General features: G+C 44.2%; 1 protein-coding gene across 2 annotated transcripts in view; it reads left to right on the top strand.

The window, feature by feature from the left end:
* Positions 1 to 3,894: 3,894 nt before the first annotated feature.
* Positions 3,895 to 26,659, top strand: part of LOC129840728 (sodium channel protein type 2 subunit alpha-like) — a 39,336-nt gene continuing 16,571 nt past the window's right edge. Inside the window, exons 1-16 of one of the 2 annotated variants that reach the window (XM_055908854.1) lie at positions 3,895 to 4,601; positions 8,780 to 9,096; positions 10,711 to 10,829; positions 11,171 to 11,260; positions 11,858 to 11,986; positions 13,558 to 13,649; positions 16,361 to 16,642; positions 20,561 to 20,624; positions 21,565 to 21,706; positions 22,419 to 22,625; positions 23,418 to 23,681; positions 23,914 to 24,255; positions 24,497 to 24,626; positions 25,164 to 25,402; positions 26,089 to 26,262; positions 26,526 to 26,659. The exon at positions 26,526 to 26,659 is cut by the window's right edge and continues 223 nt beyond it. In XM_055908854.1, the coding sequence (XP_055764829.1) occupies positions 8,833 to 9,096; positions 10,711 to 10,829; positions 11,171 to 11,260; positions 11,858 to 11,986; positions 13,558 to 13,649; positions 16,361 to 16,642; positions 20,561 to 20,624; positions 21,565 to 21,706; positions 22,419 to 22,625; positions 23,418 to 23,681; positions 23,914 to 24,255; positions 24,497 to 24,626; positions 25,164 to 25,402; positions 26,089 to 26,262; positions 26,526 to 26,659 (2,672 nt within the window). In that variant the 5' untranslated portion in view covers positions 3,895 to 4,601; positions 8,780 to 8,832. Of the gene's footprint in view, positions 4,602 to 8,779; positions 9,097 to 10,710; positions 10,830 to 11,170; positions 11,261 to 11,857; positions 11,987 to 13,270; positions 13,363 to 13,557; positions 13,650 to 16,360; positions 16,643 to 20,560; positions 20,625 to 21,564; positions 21,707 to 22,418; positions 22,626 to 23,417; positions 23,682 to 23,913; positions 24,256 to 24,496; positions 24,627 to 25,163; positions 25,403 to 26,088; positions 26,263 to 26,525 lie in introns of both variants that reach the window. The other variant, XM_055908855.1, reaches the window with a different exon arrangement.

The following is a 26,659-nucleotide window of genomic DNA, read 5'->3' as shown; positions in this document are numbered from 1 at the left end:
ACTTTGCTCCGTTCATCTTTCCCTCGATCCTGACTAGTCTCCCAGTCCCTGCTGCTGAAAAACATCCCCACAGCATGATGCTGCCACCACTATGCTTCACCATAGGGATGGTGCCGGGTTTCCTCCAGACGTGACGCTTGGCATTCAGGCCAAATAGTTCAATCTTGGTTTCATCAGACCAGAAAATCTTGTTTCTCATGGTCTGATAGTCCTTTAGGTGCCTTTTGGCAAACTCCAAGTGGGCTGTCATGTGCCTTTAACTGAGGAGTGGCTTCCGTCTGGCCACTCTACCATAAAGGCCTGATTGGTGGAGTGCTGCAGAGATGGTTGTCCTTCTGGATGGTTCTTCCATCTCCACCGAGGAACTCTGGAGCTCTGTCAGAGTGGCCATCGGGTTCTTGGTCACCCCCCTGTACAAGGCCCTTCTTCCCCAATTGCTCAGTTTGGCCAGCTCTACGTAGAGTCTTGGTGGTTCCAAATTTCTGGATGTTGATTAAGGCAGCCCTCCGCACCTCTCTGATTCAGAGGGGTTGGGTTAAATGCGGAAGACACATTTCAGTTGAATGCATTCAGTTGTACAACTGACTAGGTATTCCCCTTATGTAAATATGGTATTTCTGTTTTTTTTTAAATAAATTTGCTAACATTTCAAAAAAACTATTTTCGCTTTGTCATTATGGGGTATTGCATGTAGATTCATGATGGAAACATTTCATTTAATCAATTTTAGAGTAATCCTTTTGCATAATAAAATGTGGGAAAAGTAGAGGGGTAAAGTAAAAACAATTAGCGCTTTCTACAGGCACTGTGTGAATGTATGTGTATAGGTGTGTGTGTTTTTGTGTCTGTGTGCGTGTGTATGTGACAGAAACTCACACGTATTACTTTCATCACTGAGACGGTAATGAGAGGAGAACAGTGTAACCATGATGACAGGCAGCTTCAGGAACTTCCCTTGATGAGGAGCCAGGTGAATGTCAAATAGTCAGACACTCCACAACAGCAACACTACAGCCTTTTACTCACGATGACAGAATTGAAAAACGAAAATGTCATGTTCTGTGTTAAATTCAGGTATATTTTGGCATTAGAGGGGTTAGAGTGTATTTGATGGAGATGTGCTTTCTTGGCTTGTTGTAAAAATGCACATTCACCAGCAGAGGGCAGGGACCTGCAAGAATCACAGGGTGGCAAAATGGTATAGACATGCTATCCCTACACACACACACACACACACACACACACACACACACACACACACACACACACACACACAGCTTGCCGGTTCTCCCTGAGTGCCACTTCAGAAAGAACACGTCGCCCTTTAGTTCGCAGTGTAGTTCTTTAGAATGCTCAAGTATGGCTCGTGCTAAGACAGATCAGTAGCCTGTTTCACCCACGCTACACTACAGCCCATCTGACAGAGAGCCTGCGTCCCAAGAGTCTACAGTGGCACCCTGACCTTGTGTCCTACCCTTCGTCTTCTGCATTGATCGAAATGAAACAGCTGGATAGGTGGAAGCAAAATCATCTAATATGATTTCTGCCATTATATTTGGTGTTTTCAGATTGGTGCAGTTGTGGAGGATCAAGATCACCAGTGTGCTGGAGTTTATTTTGCGGCCGAGGCTACGAATACAGTTTTCGCTCCCGTCCCTCCCCTTCTGGAAACTTCTTTCTCAAATCTAAGGATCCAAATCCCATACTGTGCATGTGTTATTCACACACATTCATGTTTCTCTCTTTACTCACCCTCTTCTGAAGCCTCAACCGATTAGATCGATATGATGATGTAGCCTATGTCTCTGCCTCATATTTCGGGAACAGCTGCGACTTTAACGAACGTTCCAAAAATATACAGCGAGCTCCAAAAGTATTGGGACAGTGACACATTTTTTTTGTAGTTTTGGATTGTAAATAATACAATGAGTGCAGACTGACAGCTTTCATTTCAGGTGTACCGTTTAGAAATTACAGCACTTTTTTAACATAGTCCCACCATCCAACCAGTTTGTTGAGTCACAAGCTTGATGTAATCATTGCGTGCTAGGAATATGGGACCAAATACTACACATGACTACTTTAATACACATAGAAGTGAATTTGCCCCAATACTTTTGGTCCCCTAAAATGGGGGGAACTATGTACAAAAAGTGGTGTAATTTCAAAACGTTCACCTGATATGGATGAAAATACCCTCAAGTTAAAGTTGACAGTGCACTTTAACCTCACAGACATTGTATCATTTCAAATCCAAAGTGCTGGAGTACAGAGCCAAAAAAACAACAAAAAAGCGTCACTGTCCCAATACTTTCGCAGCTCACTGTATATGAAGTCTACATACAACCGTCGGTCTGTTGTAACGGACATTGCCGTAGCACAAGCAAGAAGCAGTCTACACATTGCATTGGGGCAAAAACAATTACCGTTTTGTGTGGTGATGTAATTTTTGTAGTTATGCTGCCATATAGTTAGCAGTCTGCCTCCACTTTAATGTTTGCAAAGATGCAAAAAAAAAGTTTGAACATTAAATTCGCTAATGACTATCTGTCTGTGACTCACTTGTATGGTATGCCAGGATATGCTGTGTAGGCTACATATAGCTTGCCTAAATGTCTGCATGTAACTCCCCTCCTGAAAAAAAACGAAATTGCTAGACAACCTGTTTGTGTTGTGCGTATTTTTGCAATAGCCTACTGTTACAACAGATTTCCGTTTCTTCAAAGCGTCTCGTGAACAAGCGGAAGGCGGAGTCATGGAGTGACTGAGCAGCAGCTGAGAGGTAGGCTAGTGGTCTATTTAATAGAGTCTAGCTCAGACTTACAAATATTTTTTTTTATAAATTTGTTTCACTTGATTTCATAAAACATTCACACAAACAATACAAGACAATAATCAATGATAACCTGGATGGTTGATGTTATGTAATGGCCAATGAGAGGCTTTGAAGCCACCGGCCACCATATTGGCACTCCCCAGAAAGAGCAGTCCTCCATACGAATGAAAGAAATTCTACAGTATGTCAATAAAATGACAAAATTGCATGTATTTAAGTATTTTTTTGTTGTTGTAGTGGGCAAAGTATCATTAGCACTGTCAAATGTGTTTTTCTTCAGGAATATGTTTTATATATATGAAATAAAATCATTTTAAGTTCACTTAATATAATTTCAAAGTGTGCATTAAGGTGTCTGTAGAACATACTTGTCAAAATCGAATGTAGACATTAATAAATGCATTAAAAAAAATTACAACAGAGGGGAGTACCAAAATGGCTGTGCTGTGGCTTTAAAACAGCGCTCCCTTTCAGACATCTAGAGATATCATTGGCAATAAGCCAGATCCATAATTATTGGCACCCTTGAAAAAAGATGAGCAAAAAAGAGGAACACCCCTGTTTTCAATACTCTAGCAACCTCCCCTTGCCAGGATACTGACACTGAGTTTTTTTGTAAAATGTTGTATGAGATTGGAGAACACGTTGGGAGGGATCTTAGACAATTCCTCCAGACATACGCTTTCCAGATACTTGATATCCTTCGTCTGCTCTAATGGACTGACCTCTTCAACTCAAACCACAGGTTTTTAATGGGGTTCAAGATGTTGATTTGTCATGAACAGTGCTTGTGCCCATAGACATGGACGTGGCGCTTGCGCACAGGGGGAGCGCGGGGTGTTCCCATTGGGGGCTCGAGTGAAAAGGTTTGGGAACCCCTGACATAGACAATTAATGACAATCAATTATTTTTTAGGCTACCTTCCTATGCTTCTTTCTTATAATCTCCAAATAATGGCTTAACTTTTTTTTATACGTGGGTGTCGCAATTAGATCATTTAATTTGTTGCAATACATATCAATGACAAGGAGCCTATTGTTTAACAGATTTGCCTTAAATTGACATATACACATCTAGCAATGTATTTATCAAAATTGGTAGGGATGTTGTTGTCTCTAAATGTGTGTTACTCAGACACACGAACGCATAGAGCAGACGTTGAACACGATAATACTTTCCATCGATATTGTTCAAAAAGCTTGAGTCATTTGCGGTCATGTCTCGATAATGTAAAAATAGATGGCAAAACTGCTTCTTAGGCTATAACTTAGGATAGATGACTCTAGTGTCAATGCCATAAGATATGTTCATGGCTATAGATGAAACACTGCTACATAGAGAATGTAGTGGCAAAATACAAACGTTTATCCATATTTCAGCTAACAGGATCTATAGTGGATCCATTACAAGGAATAGACAACTGGTATGGGTAAGGGAACGCCCTGTTAAGAGATCCATTCACACCCATTCAGTTGGGTGGTTGACGGTGACGCGCGCTTGGGAACAGATTTTGTCACTCACGTCACTGTTTTCGGGAATTGTGGTGATTGAGAGAGATGGCCACTGTTGTTCCTTAATGTTTCTCGCTCTTTCCAACTACGATCTGAGTCCCTCGGTTTTTGGAGACTTGTGTGCGTGTCAGATGGTGGTGGCAAGGCGGAGATGTTACAACTGAGAAGCGGTAAATTCGAGGAAATACACGGATACGTCAATATGGCGACAGCTGCCGCCTCCCCTGCTCGTTTTGAATCCACGACAATTAAGGTATGGCTACTAGCCTCACCTTCTCTTTCAGATTATACCTGTAGCCTGTGCTTATTGTTGGTGATAAGGCTACATAAATGTATTTAAAAGCAAACCACTGAACTTGTCCAGACGGATGTATTAGCCATCAATCGATTCCTAACTTGTTTCACACCTTAATGTGTTTGGCTATGCGTTTCATGGTGACAAAACGGCTGTATGGTGTGGTTACCTGTGTCTCTGTTAGTAGCTTACCATTTGGTTTATGTCTGCCGTTTGGCGTATGAGCCACAAATTGGTGTTTTCCGTGTTGTTTCACATTTCAGCACCATGGACAGCAGACGTGTTCAGAGAAAATTAGGCAACGCAGCAATGCGTACTAATATGAACGGTTACTACAACTCATATGTCACATTTAATGTATTCATATAATAACTGTATGTATTGATTTAATATATGTCTTGAGTACATACTTTTGTTGATAACAGCCTACATAAAGTCTCGAGGGATTCGTGTGTCTGTGAACAGATCTGACAAATTCCAGCTGTGATATCGATCACATGCTGAGTATGATATTCCCGAAGCTTCTTTATCCCTATCACAGACAGACATCATAATATTAAAACAACCTTTTTAAATGTGGAGGTCGACATTTGAAACATTCTTTGGATAAATGCCGTCCACCCAGGACTACCTTTTGATTTGAAATGTCTTTGGAAATGTCATGTCCGTTCAAAACCCTAACGTGCCAGAAAGTATAGCTACCAATGCATGCTAGAACTGGAGATACCATTGCATTCATCGTTAGAGTATAGAAATAATCAGTGTCTGCGGTGTTGTTTGACTCCAGGCAAAACAAGCCGTCAGAGACTGGTTCAGTTGTGGGCGTGTGTACTAGCATAGGGTCTAGCAAACCTCTCATAGGGCTCTTAGATGACGTGATGTCGACTAACTCACACATCAGAGCAGTGGATCCCCAAGCTGTCATTAGAACACAAGCAGATGTGTTTATGAAGTTCCCCATGGGAAAGGTAGCTAGGACACAGTGACACAGATATCGGCTAAAATACAAAGAACCATAGGATATACAGTTGAAGTCAGAAGTTTACATACACTTAGGTTGTAGTCATTAAAACTCGTTTTTCAACTACTCCACAAATTTCTTGTTAACAAACTAGAGTTTTGGCAAGTCGATTAGGACATCTACTTTGTGCATGACACAAGTCATTTTTCCAACAATTGTTTACAGACAGATTATTTCACTTATAAATCACTGTATCACAATTCCAGTGGGTCAGAAGTTTACATACACTAAGTTGACTGTGCCTTTAAACAGCTTGAAAAATTCCAGAAAATTATGTCATGGCTTTAGAAGCTTCTGAAAGGCTAATTGACGTCATTTGAGTCAAATGGAGGTGCACCTGTGGATGTATTTCAAGGCCTACCTTAAAACTCAGTGCCTCTTTGCTTGACATCATGGGGAAATCAAAAGACATCAGCCAAGACCTCAGAAAAATAATTGTAGTCCTCCACAAGTCTGGTTCATCCTTGGGAGCAATTTCCAAACGCCTGAAGGTACCACGTTCATCTGTACAAACAAAAGTACGCAAGTATAAACACCATGGGACCACGCAGTCGTCATACCGCTCAGGAAGGAGACGCGTTCTGTCTCCTAGAGATGAACGTACTTTGGTGCGAAAAGTGCAAATCAATCCCAGAACAACAGCAAACGACCTTGTGAAGATGCTGGAGGAAACGGGCAAAAAAGTATCTATAACCACAGTAAAACGAGTCCTATATCGACATAACCTGAAAGGCCACTCAGCAAGGAAGAAGCTACTGCTCCAAAACCGCCATAAAAAAGCCAGACTACGTTTTGCAACTGCACATGGGGACAAAGATCGTACTTTTTTGGAGAAATGTGCTCTGGTCTGATGAAACAAAAATAGAACTGTTTGGCTATAATGACCATCGTTATGTTTGGAGGAAAAAGGGGGAGGCTTGCAAGCCGATGAACACCATCCCAACGGTGAAGCACGGGGTGGCCCCATCATGTTGTGGGGGTGCTTTGCTGCAGGAGGGCTGGTGCACTTGGCAAAATAGATGGCATCATGAGGATGGAAAATGATGTGGATATATTGAAGCGACATCTCAAGACATCAGTCAGGAAGTTAAAGCTTGGTCGCAAATGGGTCTTCCAAATGAACAATGACCCCAAGCATACTTCCAAAGTTGTGGCAAAATGGCTTAAGGACAACAAAGTCAAGGTATTGGAGTGGCCATCACAAAACCCTGACCTCAATCCTATAGAAAATTTGTGGGCAGAACTGAAAAAGTGTTTGTTCCGAGCAAAGAGGCCTACAAACCTGACTCAGTTACACTCTGTCAGGAGGGATGGGCCAAAATTCACCCAAATTATTGTGGGAAGCTTGTGGAAGGCTACCCGAAACATTTGACTGAAGTTAAGCAATTTAAAGGCAATGCTACCAAATACTAATTGAGTGTATGTAAATGTCTTGCCCACTGGGAATGTGATGAAAGAAATAAAGGCAGAAATAAATAATTCTTTCTACTATTATTCTGACATTTCACATTCTTAAAATAAAATAAAGTGGTGATCCTACCTGACCTAAGACAGGGAATCTTTACTAGGATTAAAGGTCAGGAATTGTGAAAAACTGAGTTTAAATGTATTTGGCTAAGGTGTATGTAAACTTCCGACTTCAACTGTATGAGGTCACTGTAATTCCCCATTTATATGCCTATTCCATGCCATTAATTAGAAATAAATGTGTTTTCGGGCACACTTTATTTAGATAGTCCTGATAGTGCATCTGTAGATGCTCAAACGATGGTCATACTATCAACAAACTATCTGTTGATAAGCAACTGGTTGCTAAGATCACGGTTAGGTTTAGAATAAGGGTTATAGGGTAAGGGTTAGTGCTAGGATAAGGGTAACAGTTAAGTTTAGGGTTAGGATAAGCGTTAGGGTTAGGGTTAGTAGATGGTTAGTTGAATTACTACTTTGGTGTCAGTAGCTCAAACGGCAATCAGAAACAATCAGAAACCAAATGGTGCTGACCTGATGAATGCAAATGAGATCCCTCCTCGGCTGGCCTAGGAGCCCCATGGAAGTGTATGCTGGGTGCTGTGTCACTGTTTTGTATGTGCCAGTTGTCAGTAGTCAGACAATATAGGGTTGCCATTCCTCATAAGTCAGACAATATTAGGGTTCCTTGGTGACACAACTGCAGCTCCGTCATTGTTTCAGAAATATTACAGTAAAGACTGACAATGAAGGCTTTGTCAGTAGTGCCATTCTGTAACGAGGATCAAAGTGTGAAAGATGTGATGAGAGAGGAGCCGGTGGGGGGATCACAGTCCTATTCTCTGGCCCCTGCTCCCAGACAGGGAGGCCCCACTGCCCTCACTGGCCTCTGAATATGTGTTGTCTTCAAGGTACATGCTTTGTTCTAATGGCCCACTTGGGTTTTAAGGGAGTGCTTGTTTGTATCTCTCCCTGGGCCTCTGGAGGAAACAGGGTCGGCCTTTGGAGAGAGGGAGAGAAAGAGAAACGGGGGAGCAGGGAGGGGGAGAGGAAGGTGTGTGTGGGCGTTGATTGATGTTGATGGAGAATCGGGCCATGGTGAGAGAGAAAATGAGTGGTTATTTCCATCACAGATGCATCCACAATGAGGGTGATCTATCTACAGCAGTTGGCTGTTTTTAAAACAGCCACAGTGGCAGTGACAACCATGGGGACATATTGAAGGTCACCTACGTAGAATTACATTTAAGAAGCTTAAAATAGTCTCTGTGGTCACCTATATCTCGGTTTTAACTTGGTGACCGCTTCCCTTCTCAGCAGAAAAAGAGTGTGTATTGTTTCATATAAACAAAAGGGCTGAAACTAGGTCTCTGCATATGATGATGTACTAGTATATCTGAACATGGTGCTACAGTACAGTAAGATACAGTAGACGTCAGGGGAAATTGAGATTATATTGCCATTCATGCTGTTTCAGTTGTGTCCTCCCAATACGTATTTGACATTCGTCTTAGGGGGAGGGGGGAGTAATTTGTCTAAACATACAGTAGAGTACTGGGTGTATCCCTGGCCACTTGTCATGCACACCATGTGCTATAGGCTGAATGTTGTAGCTGGGCCTTCCTGATCTCCCTTCCTCTATCCCCAGCCCCCTGCCCTGGCGGAGCCCCAAGCGTCCCTGTGAAGGAGCACCATGACAAGATGGCACAGCTGCTTGTACCGCCCGGACCTGATAGCTTCTGCCACTTCTGTCCCGACTCGCTTGCCGCCATCGAAAGGCGCGTTGCCGAGGAGGAGACCCGGAGACCCCGCGTTGACCGCTGTAGCGACAGTGATGACAACGGACCCAAGCCCAACAGTGACCTGGAGGCGGGGAAGTCCCTCCCCTTCATCTACGGTGACGTCCCCCGAGGCTTTGTCTCCACCCCTCTGGAGGACCTGGACCCCTTCTACTCCAATCAGAAGGTACTGGACACACCCACACCTAGCCTAAGTTCCAGATCTGTTTGTGCTGTCTTGCCAACTCCTATTTCATGTCATATGGTAGACAGGCTAAACCACACCCACAACGTTTAAGGTTTGGTCTATTTTTCACCCCCAAATTATGATGGTACATTCACAAGACATTGCAAAATTCATTGGCATTCACGTTATCCCCTGCTGGCCAATAATGACACATAGGAGTTCACAGAATGTTCTGAATTTTAAGCAAAGCTAGCATACCGTGCTCCAAAGCGGCAACATGGTGCCGTGTCCTCATGCTGCCTTCATGTGCCATGTTGTGTCATTTATGTATTAACTGGTGCAATCAGTGATGCATCTTCAAAGAATAACAAAAACAGACCAAATTACATTTGAGGCACTGTTTCTGAGCACTCAGTCATGTCATCACACTCTAGGGTCCTCCTCAGATGGTGCCAAGGCTAACTAGCAGCCACACTCTAGGGTCCTCCTCAGATGGTGCCAAGGGTAACTAGCAGCCAACACACAGGTGACAGGAACTGAGCTGAACTGTGGCCTCAGCTGAGTCTTTGATGTAGTCATCCAGACACAGTGTACTGTAGAAGTCCCTTCTGTAGGATGGTTGTTTACAGGGCCTACCTAACACTTTCACACTGCCTTGATCACACACACACACACCCACATAGACGGAAACACACAAACACACTTAGACAGAAACACACATACAGACATACATGCACACAGAGTTACACTTGCATGGGTAAACACACACACCCCTCACACCCTGCACACGTGTGTACACATACAAACCCATAGAAAGTCACACTTGCACGGATACACACACACACACGCATCATGAGTCCATCTGAGAGAGAGAGAGGGACTGCCTGGCTGCTCTCCTGTCCTCTGGGGGTTTGAGCGTGCCAGACAGAAGGAACAACACCAATAGTAACAGGACCACAGCCTCAGCACACCATCAACAGTGGAGGACAATGTCTTGGCCTTGCCTTGGTGCTGTGGTGGTGTGCACAGCTGGGATGGGTGTGTTTCACAGCCACAGTCACTTGTTGTAGTCTTAGTTCCATAGTCAGTCAAAGATGTTCTACTTATTATCTCATGTCAGTTGGACAACTCAACTCTTCTTCACTCTCTCTCTCTCTCTCTCTCTCTCTCTCTCTCTCTCTCTCTCTCTCTCTCTCTCTCTCTCTCTCTCTCTCTCTCTCTCTCTCTCTCTCTCTCTCTCTCTCTCTCTCTCTCTCTCTCTCTCTCTCTCTCTCTCTCTCTCTCTGTCTCTCTGTCTCTGTCTCTCTGTCTCTGTCTCTCTCTCTGTCTCTCTCTCTGTCTCTCTCTCTGTCTCTCTCTCTGTCTCTCTCTGTCTCTCTCTCTGTCTCTCTCTCTGTCTCTGTCTCTCTCTGACTCTCTCTTTCACTCGCTCTCTCTCTGACTCGCTCTCTGTCTCGCTCTCTCTGACTCGCTCTGTGTCTCGCTCTCTGACTCGCTCTCTGTCTCGCTCTCTGTCTCGCTCTCTGTCTCTCTCTGTCTCGCTCTCTCTTTCTCTCTTTGTCTCTTTCTGTCTCTCTTTCTCTTTCTCTCTCTCATTCTCTCTTCCACTTTCAGACATTTATAGTATTGAATCGCGGCAAGGCAATATTCCGTTTCAACGCCACTCCTGCCTGTTACATCCTAAGCCCCTTCAATCCTCTACGGAGAATAGCAATTGCAGTTTTAGTACACTCATATCCTTTCACATCTATATCAAGGTTTGATATAATTATGGCCTAGTTTGGTGTCATATGGAGCATGTATGTGAGAGAAATGTGACTAAATTGTATGTTGACTTTGAAAATATGTTATGGTAGAGGGTTCCTTGAGTGGTTCGTGACCATGTGACCTGACCAAGAAAAAACTCTGGGTCGATATTTCTAGGCTGTATAGGGCATGGAGTTTTTCCTGGTAAAGGCCTATGGTCACGGAACACTCGGGGCCTAGGCCTCGTTATTAGTTAGCCTTGATGTCACATTGCTTTACATGTGTCTCTGAACATGTTGGGTTCTTTCCTTGACTTGTATCTCTGTACGTTGTTCAGCATGTTAATCATGTTCACCATTTTGACCAACTGTGCTTTTATGACTCTGAGCAACCCCCCGGACTGGGCCAAGAATGTTGAGTAAGTAACTTATATTCTAGATTTAATTCCTGTAGGTTACTTATTATTGGCTGTTACCCTATTCAATTGACACCCGTTTTTATAGCCTCCTTGGTAAGACAAAGATACAATTCTGTTTCCAGTGTGAGAATGCGTGTTTGCGTTTGGGCTCAAGTAATCTCAGGAATTTTTACTGAGAGAAACCAAAAGAAACGAATTAGCATGACAATTCAAACATTGGCTATGCTCCAGTATCCACCACAGGAGGTTGGCGGCACCTTAATTGGGGAGGACGGGCTGGTGGTAATGACTGGAGGAATTGGTGGAATGGTATCAAATACATCAAACACATGGTTTTGTGCCATTCCATCCGCTCCGTTCCAGCCATTATTATAAGCCGTTCTCCCCTCAGCAGCCTCCACTGATATCCACACTAGCATAACACTTACACTTGTTATCTTGGTATCACAATTGGAACAGAGCCTACACTGGCACAGGACAAATAGTGTTGTTTTGGTCTAGCCCCGGAAAACAGGCATAAGGTTTTGATTGAATAGGACTGTTGTTGTTGACTTCCATAGCAACCATCATAATGCCTTTCTGTCTTGGTTTGATCAGGTACACATTCACAGGGATTTACACATTCGAGTCTCTCATTAAAATCTTGGCGAGGGGGTTCTGTGTGGGGAAGTTCACCTTCCTCAGGGATCCATGGAACTGGTTAGACTTCATGGTAATCTCCATGGCGTAAGTATTACCACGTATGACTTATATTTCCAGCTTTGATCAATAGAATAGGATATTATGAGGCATTGATGCATTATTATCTAGGACTGATGTATGTATTCCTCCTAACCAGTGTAGATAAAAAAAATTAAAAAAGTATAATTCATATAACACTTCACTACAAAACTGCTGCTCATGTCACTAATCCAAATATCAATATACACTGACTATACCAAACATTAGGAACACCTTCAGTTGCTCCCGTCCACCCCCACCCCCGCTCAAAATGCTGGCCCATGTTGAGCGTGGAAAACCCAGCAGCATTGCAGTTCATGACACAAACCGGTGTGCCTGGCACCTACTACCACACCCCGTTCAAAGGCACTTAAATCTTTTGTCTCGCCCATTCACCCCCTGAATGGCACACATACACAATCCATGTCTCAATTGTCTCGAGGCTTAAACATCTTTCTCTAACCTGTCTCCACCCCTTCATCTACACTGCCTGAAGTGGATTTTACAAGTGACTTCAATAGGAGATCATAGCTTTTCACCTGGAATCACCTGTTCAGTCTATGTCATGGAGAGAGCAGGTGTCCTTAATGTTTGTACAGTCAGTGTATATTCTGATTCTGCCATGTAACTGGAAAGACTGGTTTGAAAAGTGTGGACACAGAGGTCTGTCAGGTCTGTCAGGACACAGAGATTAGAGCAGTGTCACCACACTCATCCCTCTAGACTGGGGGCATTCAAACTTTTTCAGCGAGGACCCCATTTCTTTTGCCAGAATTTCTGGGGACCCCGTTTATTTTGTTCTCGCAACCCCACCCCTAATCTAATGGCGCAATCTTAGTTTGTTACGTCTCTATTTTTACATTAACAAAGGGCCATCAATTCATTACATTTTAATCTCTCTTTAAAATGAAAAGAATCCATTAATTACATTTACTCAATAAAATTGTATTTTTCAAATGATCTTTCTCGAAAACGTATATACTGTATATATGATATAATGTATCTCCTATGTTTATGGTGTAGTGCATTTGATCAAATTAATTCTACTGTGAACGTGTGTACTTGATGTGTATTCATATGCGCGTATGTGTGTACCTGCGCCTGTACGTGTGTGTGTGTGTGTGTGTGTGTGTGTGTGTGTGTGTGTGTGTGTGTGTGTGTGTGTGTGTGTGTGTGTGTGTGTGTGTGTGTGTGTGTGTGTGTGTGTGTGTGTGTGTGTGTGTGTGTGTGTGCATTTGCAAGTATGTCAGGGTACAACGCTGATTTTTAACTGTGCATTTAATCCTGCAGGTATGTAACAGAGTTTGTAAACCTAGGCAATGTTTCAGCTCTGCGCACTTTCAGAGTATTGCGAGCTTTGAAAACTATCTCGGTAATCCCAGGTAAGAACCTGTGTCTGCTCTCTCACCCGTCAGCCAAGATGTCTTTTGTTTGTGACGTGTGTCGACCCCCCCCCCCCCCCCCCCAACCCCCTTGTGTTGTCATGGTGTCTGTCCTGTCCGTTTGTGTGACTTCCCCCTTCCTTCCCTCGCTCCTCCTCCCTCCCCCAAACCTCCCCCTGCTGCCTTCCCTTACAGATATGTGACAGAGTTTGTGGACCTGGGTAATGTCTCGGCCCTCAGAACCTTCAGGGTTCTCCGAGCCCTCAAAACTATATCAGTCATCCCAGGTGAGAGAGCCCAGGTCAGAGGTTAAAGGTTAAATGCTTAAATGCTAGCAACAAGGCTATAAGCTAACGGCTAATGGCTAATTCGCTCCATCTGAGATGCAGTAACTGCTCATCTCACGTTAGCTTAGCCTAGCATTGTTGCCTCTGTCACGCTGCCTTTCCACAGGCCAGTAAAAGCAGGAATCCGGGCCCACTCCATTGAGATGGAAACGATTCCACGCTTTTAGACACATTACGTTACTTTCATTTTCTTCCTGTAATTCTCTTTCTTTGTTATCTTGCCCTTTGGGGAAATTAGGTAGAATATTTATTATTTGTTAGCTTTTTTATGCATGAGACATTGCAAAAGCCAATTTGTGGGGTGAGCATTTGTGTCTAGGGTTCCCCCTCTGTCCTTGTTCTAGGGTGCATGTATGTCTTGTTCACTGTGTATAGTGGTTGTTGAATAGGGCTGTACTAGAGTGATGCTAGGCAATGCCATGACACACACTCTCACAAAGTTGTCATCTCTCGGTTTCATGGACCAACCAATCATTGACCCCATGATTATTGGGGGTCTCTATCTTCAACCTACATCAGCCCTCATTCAAATCAAATCCAATCAAATCAAATGTTATTTGTCACATGTGCCGAATACAACAGGTAGACCTTACATTGAAATGCTTACTTACAAGCCCCTAACCAACAATGCAGTTTTAAGAAAAATACCAAATAATTAAAGAGCAGCAGTAAAATAACAATAGCGAGGCTGTATACGATTGGTACCGGTACAGAGGCACCGGTGTCGAGGTAATTGAGGTAATATGTACATGTAGGCAGAGGTATTAAAGTGACTATGCATAGATAACAACAGAGAGTAGCAGCAGTGTAAAATAGGGGGGGGGAAATGCAAATATTCTGGGTAGCTATTTGATTATATGTTCAGGAGTCTTATGGCTTGGGGGTAGAAGCTGTTTAGAAGCCTCTTGGACCTAGACTTGGCGCTCTGGTACCGCTTGCCATGCTGTAGCAGAGAGAACAGTCTATGACTAGGGTGGCTGGAGTCTTTGACAATTTGTAGGGCCTTCCTCTGACACCAACTGATATAGAGGTCCTGGATGGCAGGAAGCTTTGCCCTCTGTAGTGCCTTACGGTCGGAGGCTGAGCAGTTGCCATACCAGGCAGTGATGCAACCCGTCAGGATGCTCTCGATGGTGCAGCTGTAGAACCTTTTGAGGATCTGAGGACCCATTCCAAATATTTTCAGTCTATTGAGGGGGAATAAGTTCTGTCATGCCCTCTTCACAACTGTCTTGGTGTGCTTGGACCATGTTAGTTTGTTGGTGATGTGTTCCTGCTCGGTCCTCCTTTTCCTGTAGTTCACAATCATCTCCTTTGTCTTGATCATGTTGAGGGAGAGGTTGTTGTCCTGGCACCACATGGCCAGGTCTCTGACCTCTTCCCTATAGGCTGTCTCGTCATTGTCGGTAATCAGGCCTACCACTGTTGTGTCATCTGAAAACTTAATGATGGTGTTGGAGTCATGCCTGGCCATGCAGTCATGAGTGAACAGGGAGCACAGGAGGGGACTGAGCACGCACCCCTGAGGGGCCCCCATGTTGAGGATCAGCGTGGTGGATGTGTTGTTACCTACCCTTACCACCTGGGGGCGACCCGTCAGGAAGTCCAGGATCCAGTTGTAGAGGGAGGTGTTTAGTCCCAGGGTCCTTAGCTTAGTGATGAGCTTCGAGGGCACTATGGTGTTGAACGCTGAGCTGTAGTCAATGAATAGCATCCTCACATAGGTGTTCCTTTTGTCCAGGTGTGAAAGGGCAGTGAGATTGCATCATCTGTAGATCTGTTGGGGCGGTATGCAAATTGGAGTGGGTCTAGAGTTTCTGGGATAATGATGTTGATATGAGCCATGACCAGCCTTTCAAAGCACTTCATGGCTACAGACGTAAGTGCTATGGGTCGGTAGTCATTTAGGCAAGTTACCTTAGTGTTCTTGGGCACAGGGACTTTGGTGGTCTGCTTGAAACATGTTGGTATTACAGATTCAGACAGGGGAGGTTGAAAATGTCAGTGAATACACTTGCCAGTTGGTCAGCGCATGCTCGGAGTACACGTCCTGGTAATCCGTCTGGCCCTGCGGCCTTGTGATTGTTGACCTGATTAAAGGTCTTACATCGGCTGCGGAGAGCGTGATCACAGAAAACAGTCTTGTAGCTTAGCATCTGCTTAGCATCACTAAAACCCCAACACACTTGGTCCCTATCAAACTGAATGATCGCAATTTGTCCATTACGTCATTATTACATTGCTGTACAGATCACTAAGTAATGATATGAATATGATACGATATCTGTAGTGATCTGAGTCTATTCGGAAAGAGAATTTGATTATCAGCAAACAGACTTTCTGTGTAGATAGTTTGCTAGGGGTTAATCTAAGTGTGTTATGAGCTGGGTAATCTTAACACCAACAACACCATCTCTGGAGAGATCCATGAGTAAAAATTATCAGCCTATACCTCAACTGGCTCCTGTATGAATGCCATACAGAAACTTGACATATGGATCTCCTATGCTGCTTGCTAGCTATCATTGGGGGCTGAAGCATTTCTATATACCTTAGCATTTCTATACTATATTTCTATACTGTTTTATGTATCTGTTCTATTAATCAGTTGGAGCTGTTAACCAGGACTGTGCGTCGTCCCTCCCTTGCAGGACTAAAGACCATCGTGGGCGCTCTGATCCAGTCGGTCAAGAAGCTCTCCGACGTCATGATCCTCACCGTTTTCTGTCTCAGCGTCTTCGCCCTGATTGGCCTGCAGCTCTTCATGGGCAACCTGAGGCAGAAGTGTATCCGCAACCTCGTCAATGACACGATCCCCGACGACCACCTGAACAGAACTCTGGGAACTCCAAACTTAAATGGAACCGATTTCAATGGCACTGATTTCAACGTCACTAGCTCCGTAAACTGGACTGAGTACATCAACAATGAGAGTAAGCTAAGTGCTTGTTTTGTCTGCAGGGGTACTGGGGTAATGAGTGTCAAGTTCTATACCTCAGACAGTATCTGAGTCACACCACTCAGACAGACTTCATATTCCGTGAAATAAAACCAGACAGCCCATGCCCTGCCCATTTTTCTGTGAAGCAGCGTGATAAAGAGTGACAGCGATTGGTGGGAAATTGAGGCAAATGTGGCGGATAATCGCCCACAACACCCCCCCCCCCCCAACCCCCATCCCCTCCTACACCCTGTCTGTGTGTGAGAAAACAGGCACGTTATGAGAGAAAGAGAGAGAGAGGAGGCTATCACTGGCCGCTGGTTGGGCGCGGCAGGCGGGCAGGCAGGTGGGCACACAGACCAGACCAGCAACATATGACACTGACGTCATGGGGAGAGATGGGACAAGGTGGAAACGGAGGAGGAGATAAATAAGGAAGAGAGAAAGGGTAGAGTGAAAATGGTCTAAGGATAAAGAGGAAATAGATTTACAAAGATAGAGAGAGCGAGAGCGGGAGAGAGAAAATAGAGAAAACAGGGGGAAATGACAATGGAACTGATGTCATGCAAATAAATCAATTTGAGTGAGAGATGGAAAGATGGAGAGAGTAATGGAGGATGTGAGTCACAGAGGTCTGGGAGGGAGGTGTAGCAGTTAGCTGGGTGAGAGTTCCAGGAAGCCTCTCCATCTCTCTGCAGCCAGCATTTTTTAGTAATCAAGGCCAGAAGGTCACAGGGTCAAACTCTTGGACATCTATCTGTCCTCTTCCCCTGAGCTGTTGGTACACTGCCAAACAGACCGTATCCGTCTCATTGACCTCCAGTCTCAGGGGATACATTGGTGTGAATAATTGATATCCTTGTATAAATTAATGTGTACTCCTTGCGTCCTTTGTTTTTGTGAATAATTTATTTATTGACAACAATCTATCATTCACCCACAGTAGTGGCTTATTGTGGTCCTCCTTGGTCCTTAGTGTTCCAGGTATGGTCGTGATGAGATATTATTGGAGTTATTACCTCTGCACGATATATAAATATACAGTTGAAGTCGGAAGTTTACATACACCTTAGCCAAATACATTTAAACTCAGTTCACAATTCCTGACATTTAATCCTAGTAAAAATTCCCTGTCTTAGGTCAGTTACCATCACCACTTTATTTTAAGAATGTGAAATGTCAGAATAATAGTAGAGAGAATTATTTATTTCAACTTTCATTTCTTTCATCACATTCCCAGTGGGTAAGACATTTACATACACACAATTAGTATTTGGTAGCATTGCCTTTAAATTGCTTAACTTTAGTCAAATGTTTCGGGTAGCCTTCCACAAGCTTCCCACAATAATTTGGGTGAATTTTGGCCCATTCCTCCTGACAGAGCTGGTGTAACTGAGTCAGGTTTGTAGGCCTCCTTGCTCGGAACAAACACTCTTTCAGTTCTGCCCACACATTTTCTATAGGATTGAAGTCAGGGCTTTGTGATGGCCACTCCAATACCTTGACTTTGTTGTCCTTAAGCCATTTTGCCACAACTATGGAAGTATGCTTGGGGTCATTGTCCATTTGGAAGACCCATTTGTGACCAAGCTTTAACTTCCTGACTGATGTCTTGAGATGTTGCTTCAATGTATCCACATCATTTTCCATCCTCATGAGGCCATCTATTTTGTGAAGTGCACCAGTCCCTCTTGCAGCAAATCACCCCCACAACATGATGGGGCCACCTCCGTTCTTCACGGTTGGGATGGTGTTCTTCGGCTTGCAAGCCTCCCCCTTGCTTGCAAGCCTCCCCCTTTTTCCTCCAAACATAAAGATGGTCATTATGGCCGAACACTTCTATTTTTGTTTCATCAGACCAGAGGACATTTCTCCAAAAAGTACAATCTTTGTCCCCATGTGCAGTTGTAAACCATAGTCTGGCTTTTTTATGGCGGTTTTGAAGCAGTGGCTTCTTCCTTGCTGAGTGGCCTTTCAGGTTATGTCGATATAGGTCTCGTTTTTACTGTGGATATAGATACCGTTGTACCTGTTTCCTCCAGCATCTTCACAAGGTCCTTTGCTGTTGTTCTGAGATTGATTTGCTCTTTTCGCACCAAAGTACATTCATCTCTAGGAGACAGAACGTGTCTCCTTCCTGAGCGGTATGACAGCTGTGTGGTCTCATGGTGTTTATACTTGCGTACTTTGTTTGTACAGATGAACGTGGTGCCTTTAGGCGTTTGGAAATTTCTCCCAAGGATGATAGGCTAATGATGTCAATTAGCCTATCAGAAGCCTCTAAAGCCATGACATAATTTTCTGGAATTTTCCAAGCTGTTTAAAGGCACAGTCAACAGTGTATGTAAACTTCTGACCCACTGGAAGTGTGATACAGTGAATAATAAGTGAAATAATCTGTCTTTAAACAATTGTTGGAAAAAATGGTTGAAAAACAAGTTTTAATGACTCCAACCTAAGTGTATGTAAAGTTCAGAGTTCAACTGTATATACACATACACACCCTGAGAGTATAAAACATTAAGGGGACCTGCTCTTTCCATGTCATAGAGTGACCAGGTGAATCCAGGTGAAAGCTATGATCCCTTATTAATGCCACTTCAATCAGTGTAGATGAAGGGGAGGAGACAGGTTTAAGCCTTGAGACAATTGAGACATAGCTTGTGTATGTGTGCTATTCAGAAGGTTAATGGGAAAGGCAACATATGTAAGTGCCGTTGAACTTGTCGAGTCCATGCCCCGACAAATTGAGGCTGTTCTGAGGGCAAAAGGGGGTTGCAACTCAATATTAGGAAGGTGTCCTTAATGTTTCGTACAAAAATACAAAAATATAAATGCAACATGTAACAATTTCAATGATTTTACTCAATTACAGTTCATATAAGGAAATCAGTGAAATGAAATAAATTAATTAGGCCCTAATCTGTGGATTTCACATGATTGGGCAGGGGCGCAGCCATGGGAGGGCGTAGGCCCACCCACTTGGGAGCCAGGCCCAAGCAATCAGAATTAGTTTTTCCCCTCAAAAGGGTTTTATTACGGACAGAAATATTCCTCAGTTTCATCAGCTGTCTGAGAGGCTGGTCTCAGACGATCCCGCAGGTGAAGAAGTTTACACGTGGTCTGCGGTTGTGAGGCCGGTTGGACGTACTGCCAAATTCTCAAAAATGACGTTGAAGGCGGCTTATGGTAGAGAAATGAACATTAAATTATCTGGCAACAGCTCTGGTAGCCATTCCTGCAGTCAGCATGCCAATTGCACACTCCCTCAAAACTTGAGACATCTGTGGCGTTGTGTGGCAAAAGTGCACATTTTAGAGTGGCCTTTTATTGTCCCCAGCACAAGGCGCACCTGTTTAATGATCATGCTGTATAATCAGCTTCTTGATATGTCACACCTGTCAGGTGGATGGATTATCTTGGCAAAGGAGAAGTACTCACTAATAGGGATGTAATAACTTTGAGCACAACATTTAAGAGAAATAAGCTTTTTGTGTATATGGAACATTTCTGGGATATTTTATTTCAGCTCTTGAAACATAGGACCATAGGACATGTTGCGTTTATATATTTGTTCAGTATATATTAAGGACACCTTCCTAATATTGAGTTGCACCCCCCCTTTTGCCATATATAATATTTAATGATAATAACAATTATTTTAGTAACGTGATTTTGTTTATTTCACTCAAAGCACTCAACCACTGGGTCAGAGCATATTGTTTGCTTAATTCATCAATCAGAATTTTGTACAAGTTTGAAAACCCATTAAGATTATTGGCTAAATTTTAAACCTTCTAATCCAGTTTCAAACCTCCCTCCTCTCTTTCCTCCCTGCCTGCCTCCCTCCTTTCCTCCTGCGCTCCTCAACAAATTGACTGATTGTTCCTCTCTCTGTTCTTCCTTCTAGGTAATTACTATTACCTCCTCAACCGCAGGGACGCCCTCCTCTGTGGGAATGGCAGTGGAGCCGGGTGAGACTTGACAACATCCTTTATTTATATAGCCAATTACATTCACCAACCCAGCCTCAACACGCATACGGAATTACTGAGCACGATTACATGCACACAATAAATATGTTTATTGTGCACTGTCAGATTAAAATGATAATTTGATTAAAACCTTTACGTGCTCTGCAGGAAGAACGATTTACCTAATAATCATGTTTAAATGGACACGTTGGAAAATCAGCAATCAAAATAAATGTTTTTACAACAGCGAACCCGTTATTTTTGCAAAGACTATTTGATTCTGAGTTTGGACATATGAAGTTTGTTTGTGAAAAATATTTGTAAGATGCATACTTTCAGTATGTATGTGCTGGTACATACAAAGATGAAATACACAGCTGGAACGCCAATTAAGCTGTTTACATGTCCTAATAATTAGAAAGACTGCTCAGAAAAGCAGGTGTTTTAATTGACTTTGACCGTACGCCGGTTAAGATCCGCAGAGTAAGGTGTTCATGACTAATGCCATACTCGGCCTTCTGCCTTAATCAGTTTAATATCAAGTTATTAGTGTGCATGTAAGCGTACTCACTTGTTTCCTTAACACTTAGGCATTGAAGACATGCTAACTGGAATAGAGAACTTGGCGCAAATACAAGAGAGTGGAGAGGACAATACTATTTCAGCAGAATTGATTAATTTGATGCAGTCCAGTCAGTAAAAATAAAAACAGGTGCTTCTTACTGTGGATAGTGTTAATGTAGTCAGGCTAATCTTAGGAAATGAAATCATATTCAGTGTAAGTGCAGTTAAGTCAATCTAATGAAAACCAATGCTGTTCAGTGGACACCGTAAGTATCCACTGTATTGTTCTGTACTGTGCAAGTGGCTTGTGGTTGTGGTTTAGTGACCGTCACATGTTTGCTGACCTGTGTGTTGTGTACGGGGGTCTTCACCACAGGTTGTGCCCAGAGGGATTCACGTGCATCAAGGCGGGCAGGAACCCAGACTACGACTACACAAGCTTTGACTCGTTTGGCTGGGCCTTTCTGTCCCTGTTCAGACTCATGACTCAGGACTTCTGGGAAAACCTCTACCAACAGGTGGGCCAAAGCTATTGGTTAAAAACAAAATGTCTGCTCACTGTTTGCTGATCTGATATACTTGATCCCCTTTTAGTGCTTTATCTTTGTAAATAACAGTGAAACAACTCAGGAATACTGGTAAAGAAAAGAAAATGCATATAATGAAAACAATTCTCTGTCTCCCTCCCCTCCCTCTATCCCTCTCTCCCTCCCCTCCCTCTATGCTTCTCTCCCTCCTCTCCCTCTATCCCTCTCTCCCTCCTCTCCCTCTATCCCTCTCTCCCTCCCCTCCCTCTATCCTTCTCTCCCTCTATCCCTCTATCCTTCTCTCCCTCCTCTCCCTCTCTCCCTCCCCTCCCTCTATCCTTCTCTCCCTCCCCCCTATCTCTCCCTCCCCTCCCTCTATCCTTCTCTCCCTCCCCTCCCTCTATCCCTCTCTCCCTCTATCCCTCTCTCCCTCCTCTCCCTCTATCCCTCTCTCCCTCCCCTCCATACATCCCTCTCTCCCTTCCCTCCCTCTATCCCTCCCTCTTTCCCCACTCCCTCTATCCCTCCCTCTTTCCCCTCCCTACCTACCTCCTTATCACTCTCTCCCTCCCTCCCTATCTCTCCCTCCCTCTCTATATCTCTCTCTTTTATTCTCTCTCTCCCTCCCCTTCCCTCCATCCCCCCCCCCCCCCCCCCCTCTCTCTCCCTCCACCGTACCTCTCTCTCTCTCCCTCCCTCTTAGACCCTGCGAGCGGCGGGGAAGCCCTACATGATCTTCTTTGTGTTGGTGATCTTCCTGGGTTCCTTCTACCTGGTCAACCTGATCCTGGCTGTGGTGGCCATGGCATACGATGAGCAGAACCAGGCCACCATAGAGGAGGCAGCCCAGAAGGAGGAGGAGTTCCAGGCTATGCTGGAGCAGCTCAAGAGACAGCAGGAGGAGGCATTGGTATTGGCTGATTTCTGCTTGTGCATTTGCATTGCGGAGTTTGACTTTTTATCATTTGCATTTGAGTTATTACGCAGACCGTCTTATCCAGAGCGACGACACAGTAGTGGGTGCACACAGCCAAAGTCCTCCCTGTCTTTCTCTGTCTTTCACTACCCTGCCTACTATTGCCCTTCCTCTCTCAAGTCCATAATCCTCTAATACATAAGTATGTCTTGGTGCTTGCTTGGTGTCAAGCTTCTAAAGACAAGGGCGCTCCATTACTATGGAAACAAGAGGTAGATAAAGAAGGAATAATTACTCTGTGCGGTATTGGTAGTACAGTATTAGGTTCCGTGGAGGAAGGGAGGTTCCATCTGCTACACATCATTTCTTATTTACAATAACAGCTTGACCAAGAGTCCAGCAATGCAATAATAACAAAAACATGGATATCACAAAGATTTTATATACCGAGTACAATGCTTCTTTTGAAAAATGTATGATTTTGTCTCCCATGCTTTTTTGTTGTTGTAAATGAATCCACAGGGATTCAGGTTATGCAGGGCTTGTTATTATTTCAAAGAGCAATTGGGTTGTTCACTTGCTTCTGGAACAGATAATCTTTTAGTCTTTGCCAGTTTTGTTAAGAAAACAGTCAGTTTGTGGGACAAAACACAGGCCTCAATTTTTAGAAGTTCTTTGAAGTTGATTTGGGTATTTGTGCTGCCTGCTGCTCTGCTCTGTGCTCTGTCCACCAAAGACGGGTGCCGGTTGCCGTGACAACTGTGCTTGTGTGTGATTGGCTGGCAGGTTGCCGCGGCAGCAGCCACAGAGAGCCACGGAGAGTACAGCGGGAGAGGGGGGCCCTCCTCAGAAGCCTCCTCAGGGACCTCCAAACTCAGCTCCAAGAGCGCCAAGGAGAGAATGAACCGTCAGAAGAAGAGAAAAGAGAGGGGCGAGCACGAGAAGTTCCACAAGTCCGAGTCAGAGGACAGTATCAAGAGGTTAAGCTTCCGGTTTTCGGTAGATGCCAACCGGCTGTCCTACGAGAAGAGATGCTCCTCACCCAACCAGGCGAGTACACAGTGAGGGGAAAGGGCCATTGTCTTAGTCACCATTGTCCTCATTGCCATCATCTTCCTCATCACTGCATCGAGCAGAGTGTCCACTGAACCACTCCAATCATGTCGGTCTCCCTTCTTCTGTTTCATCGTCTCTATCACCTCCATCCTCCTCCTCTTTTTCAGTACTGATACCTTTCTCTCCTCTCCCCTTTCTCTCTCTCCTTCCTCTCCCCTTCCACCAGTCTCTCCTCAGTATTCGTGGCTCCCTCTTCTCCCCGAGGAGGAACAGCCGAGCTAGCCTGTTTAGCTTCCGAGGCCGCGTCCGCGATGTGGTCTCCGATAACGACTTCGCCGACGACGAGCAAAGCACGTTCGAGGACACCGACAGCCGCCGCGGCTCCCTGTTCGTGCCTTGCCGTGTTGAGCGCCGCTCCAGCACGGTCAGTCAGACTAGCCTGGCCCCTCAGCGCGTCCTGCTGCCCGCCAACGGCAAGATGCACTGCACCGTGGACTGTAACGGCGTCGTCTCGCTAGTGGGAGGGACCTCGGTGCCCACCTCGCCTGTAGGACTGCTCCTGCCTGAGGTGAGCTATAGTTTTTATCAGTCCAGGCTCCATATAGTATTACTTTTCTTTTGGTTGAGCCAGATGACACAGGTTTGCACCAATCCTTCAATTGGTTCCACTGCCCATCTAAAGTATTTGACAGAAAAAAAATACTATTTGAAGTGAACCCAACATAAATGGTATAGTCATGGTTATGGTCCCTTACAGGCCACCTAGTCCATACACTGAATAACTCTTCCAGATGTTTCTTTGTCTCCAGGGGACTACCACTGACTCTGAGATAAGGCTGAAGAAGAGGAGGTCTCGCCAGGCTTCCATGGCCTACCTAGATGAGCCAGCCAGAGCCAGAGCTATGAGTGTGGCCAGTATTCTCACCAACACCATGGAGGGTTGGTCACGCTAAGTTCTCAAATAATATGTTATTATACTAGACCGATGAACCAAACATCTTGAAGACCCATAGCCTACAACAACCATTATAATGTGTATGCCTTTGATCAAGTGTCCTCCTTAACATTATAAAAGCATGCTAGCACTTTCCTAAAAGCTAACTATATGATATTTGATACTTGTTATACATGCCTTTAACAAGTCATAATGCCTTATAGCCAAAATGGGGACATGTATACATGCCAACAGGCGGCAGGTAGCCTAGCATGCCAACAGGCGGCAGGTAGCCTAGCATGCCAACAGGCGGCAGGTAGCCTAGGTAGCCTAAACCGTTGAGCCAGTAACCGCTGGTTCAAATCCCTGAGTCGACGGTGAAAAATCTGTCTTTGCCCTTGAGCAAGGCACTTAACCTTAATTGCTCCTGTAAGTCGCTCTGGAGAATAGCGTCTGCTAAATGACTAAATAGTAAAAAGAAAAAGGAGGGGAAGTTACATTAGAAACTGTCACTAAAATGTGTCTGTTTTAACCCTTTCCAGAGCTTGAAGAGTCCAGACAGAAGTGTCCACCATGCTGGTATAAGTTTGCCAACACCTATCTGATCTGGGACTGCTGTCCTATGTGGTTGAGTTTCAAGGGGATCGTCAACACGGTGGTGATGGATCCCTTCGTGGACCTGGCCATCACCGTCTGTATCGTCCTCAACACCCTCTTCATGGCCATGGAACATTATCCCATGACCAAGGAGTTCAATCACGTCCTCTCTGTCGGGAACTTGGTAAGTGTTCAATATTATTGAGGTAAACTTGCAAGGCTTTATCGAAATATCAAGCGGTTAAAGATAGACTGTTACTGGGCTGGTTTTCTACCCTAACGGCCATTTCTATTTGTAGATTTTTTTCTTCATACAATACATCATACAGTATATATTTAGATATTTTGTACTCCCAAACCCTTTACTCAGCAATCTGATAGCATATGTAAAATGAATCGTGAAATAGGAACACAGATGAATAAATGCCTTACATAGTACATCTATTGAACAATACTTCACAATACATACATCAGAAACAGTTACAAATGATAGAGATCCATTCATGGATGTACAGGTCTGGTGGATAAGAGTTCTGAAATGTCCGCTGCTGCTTTTTTTTTTACTAATGAATTTGTAAGGAAAATCTCTTGCACCTGATATAGCTTCTCCTCAAAGTCACACGTGGCACCTTCCAAATCCCCAATCTGTTATTTTTCACAGTTTCATTGTCTAAGTCTATTTTAGAAGATTCAGCCACCAAGTTGGCCACATACTATTGAAATTGTATACAACGATGTATATCTATCCACTATCCATAGGTCCAAATAAGTATGGCTAGCCAAGCACTACCCACACAACCATTAACATTCATTCTATGGAAGTATGTCTAACCGTGCTCAAATCTAACTACTGTCTCTGTCTCTGTGTAGGTGTTCACGGGCATCTTCACGGCTGAGATGTGTTTCAAGCTAATCGCTCTGGACCCCTACTACTACTTTCAACAGGGATGGAACATATTTGACGGCATCATCGTCAGTCTGAGTCTGATGGAGCTCGGCCTGGCCAATGTAGAGGGCCTGTCTGTGCTTCGGTCTTTCCGATTGGTAAGATCCCACTTCTGACACCAGTTTCTCCCGAGTCCACCCTGTCAGAGTAGATTGTGTACATTCTAGTTGACACATTTCTACAGGAGACATAACTATACTACCATTCCTTAGCGGAGTAACAGTTGTCCTTTCTTTTACGACTCCTTGATACAGTGGTAATATTCATCTTCATCCTTTGTTGATTGATGCTAGCTAGATATTAATACCGTAGCCACAACCAGGAACAACATAACTCCTCATGGGATTCTTCTTGTCAACAGTTGAGGGTGTTCAAGCTGGCCAAGTCTTGGCCCACCCTGAACATGCTGATCAAGATCATCGGTAACTCGGTGGGAGCGCTGGGTAATTTGACACTGGTCCTAGCCATCATCGTGTTCATCTTCGCCGTGGTGGG

Source organism: Salvelinus fontinalis, chromosome 41, assembly GCF_029448725.1.
Source record: "Salvelinus fontinalis isolate EN_2023a chromosome 41, ASM2944872v1, whole genome shotgun sequence".
NCBI classification, from domain to species: Eukaryota; Metazoa; Chordata; class Actinopteri; order Salmoniformes; family Salmonidae; genus Salvelinus; species Salvelinus fontinalis.
The sequence above is the reverse complement of the archived record's forward strand: the minus strand, read 5'-3'. Positions and strand labels throughout refer to the sequence as shown.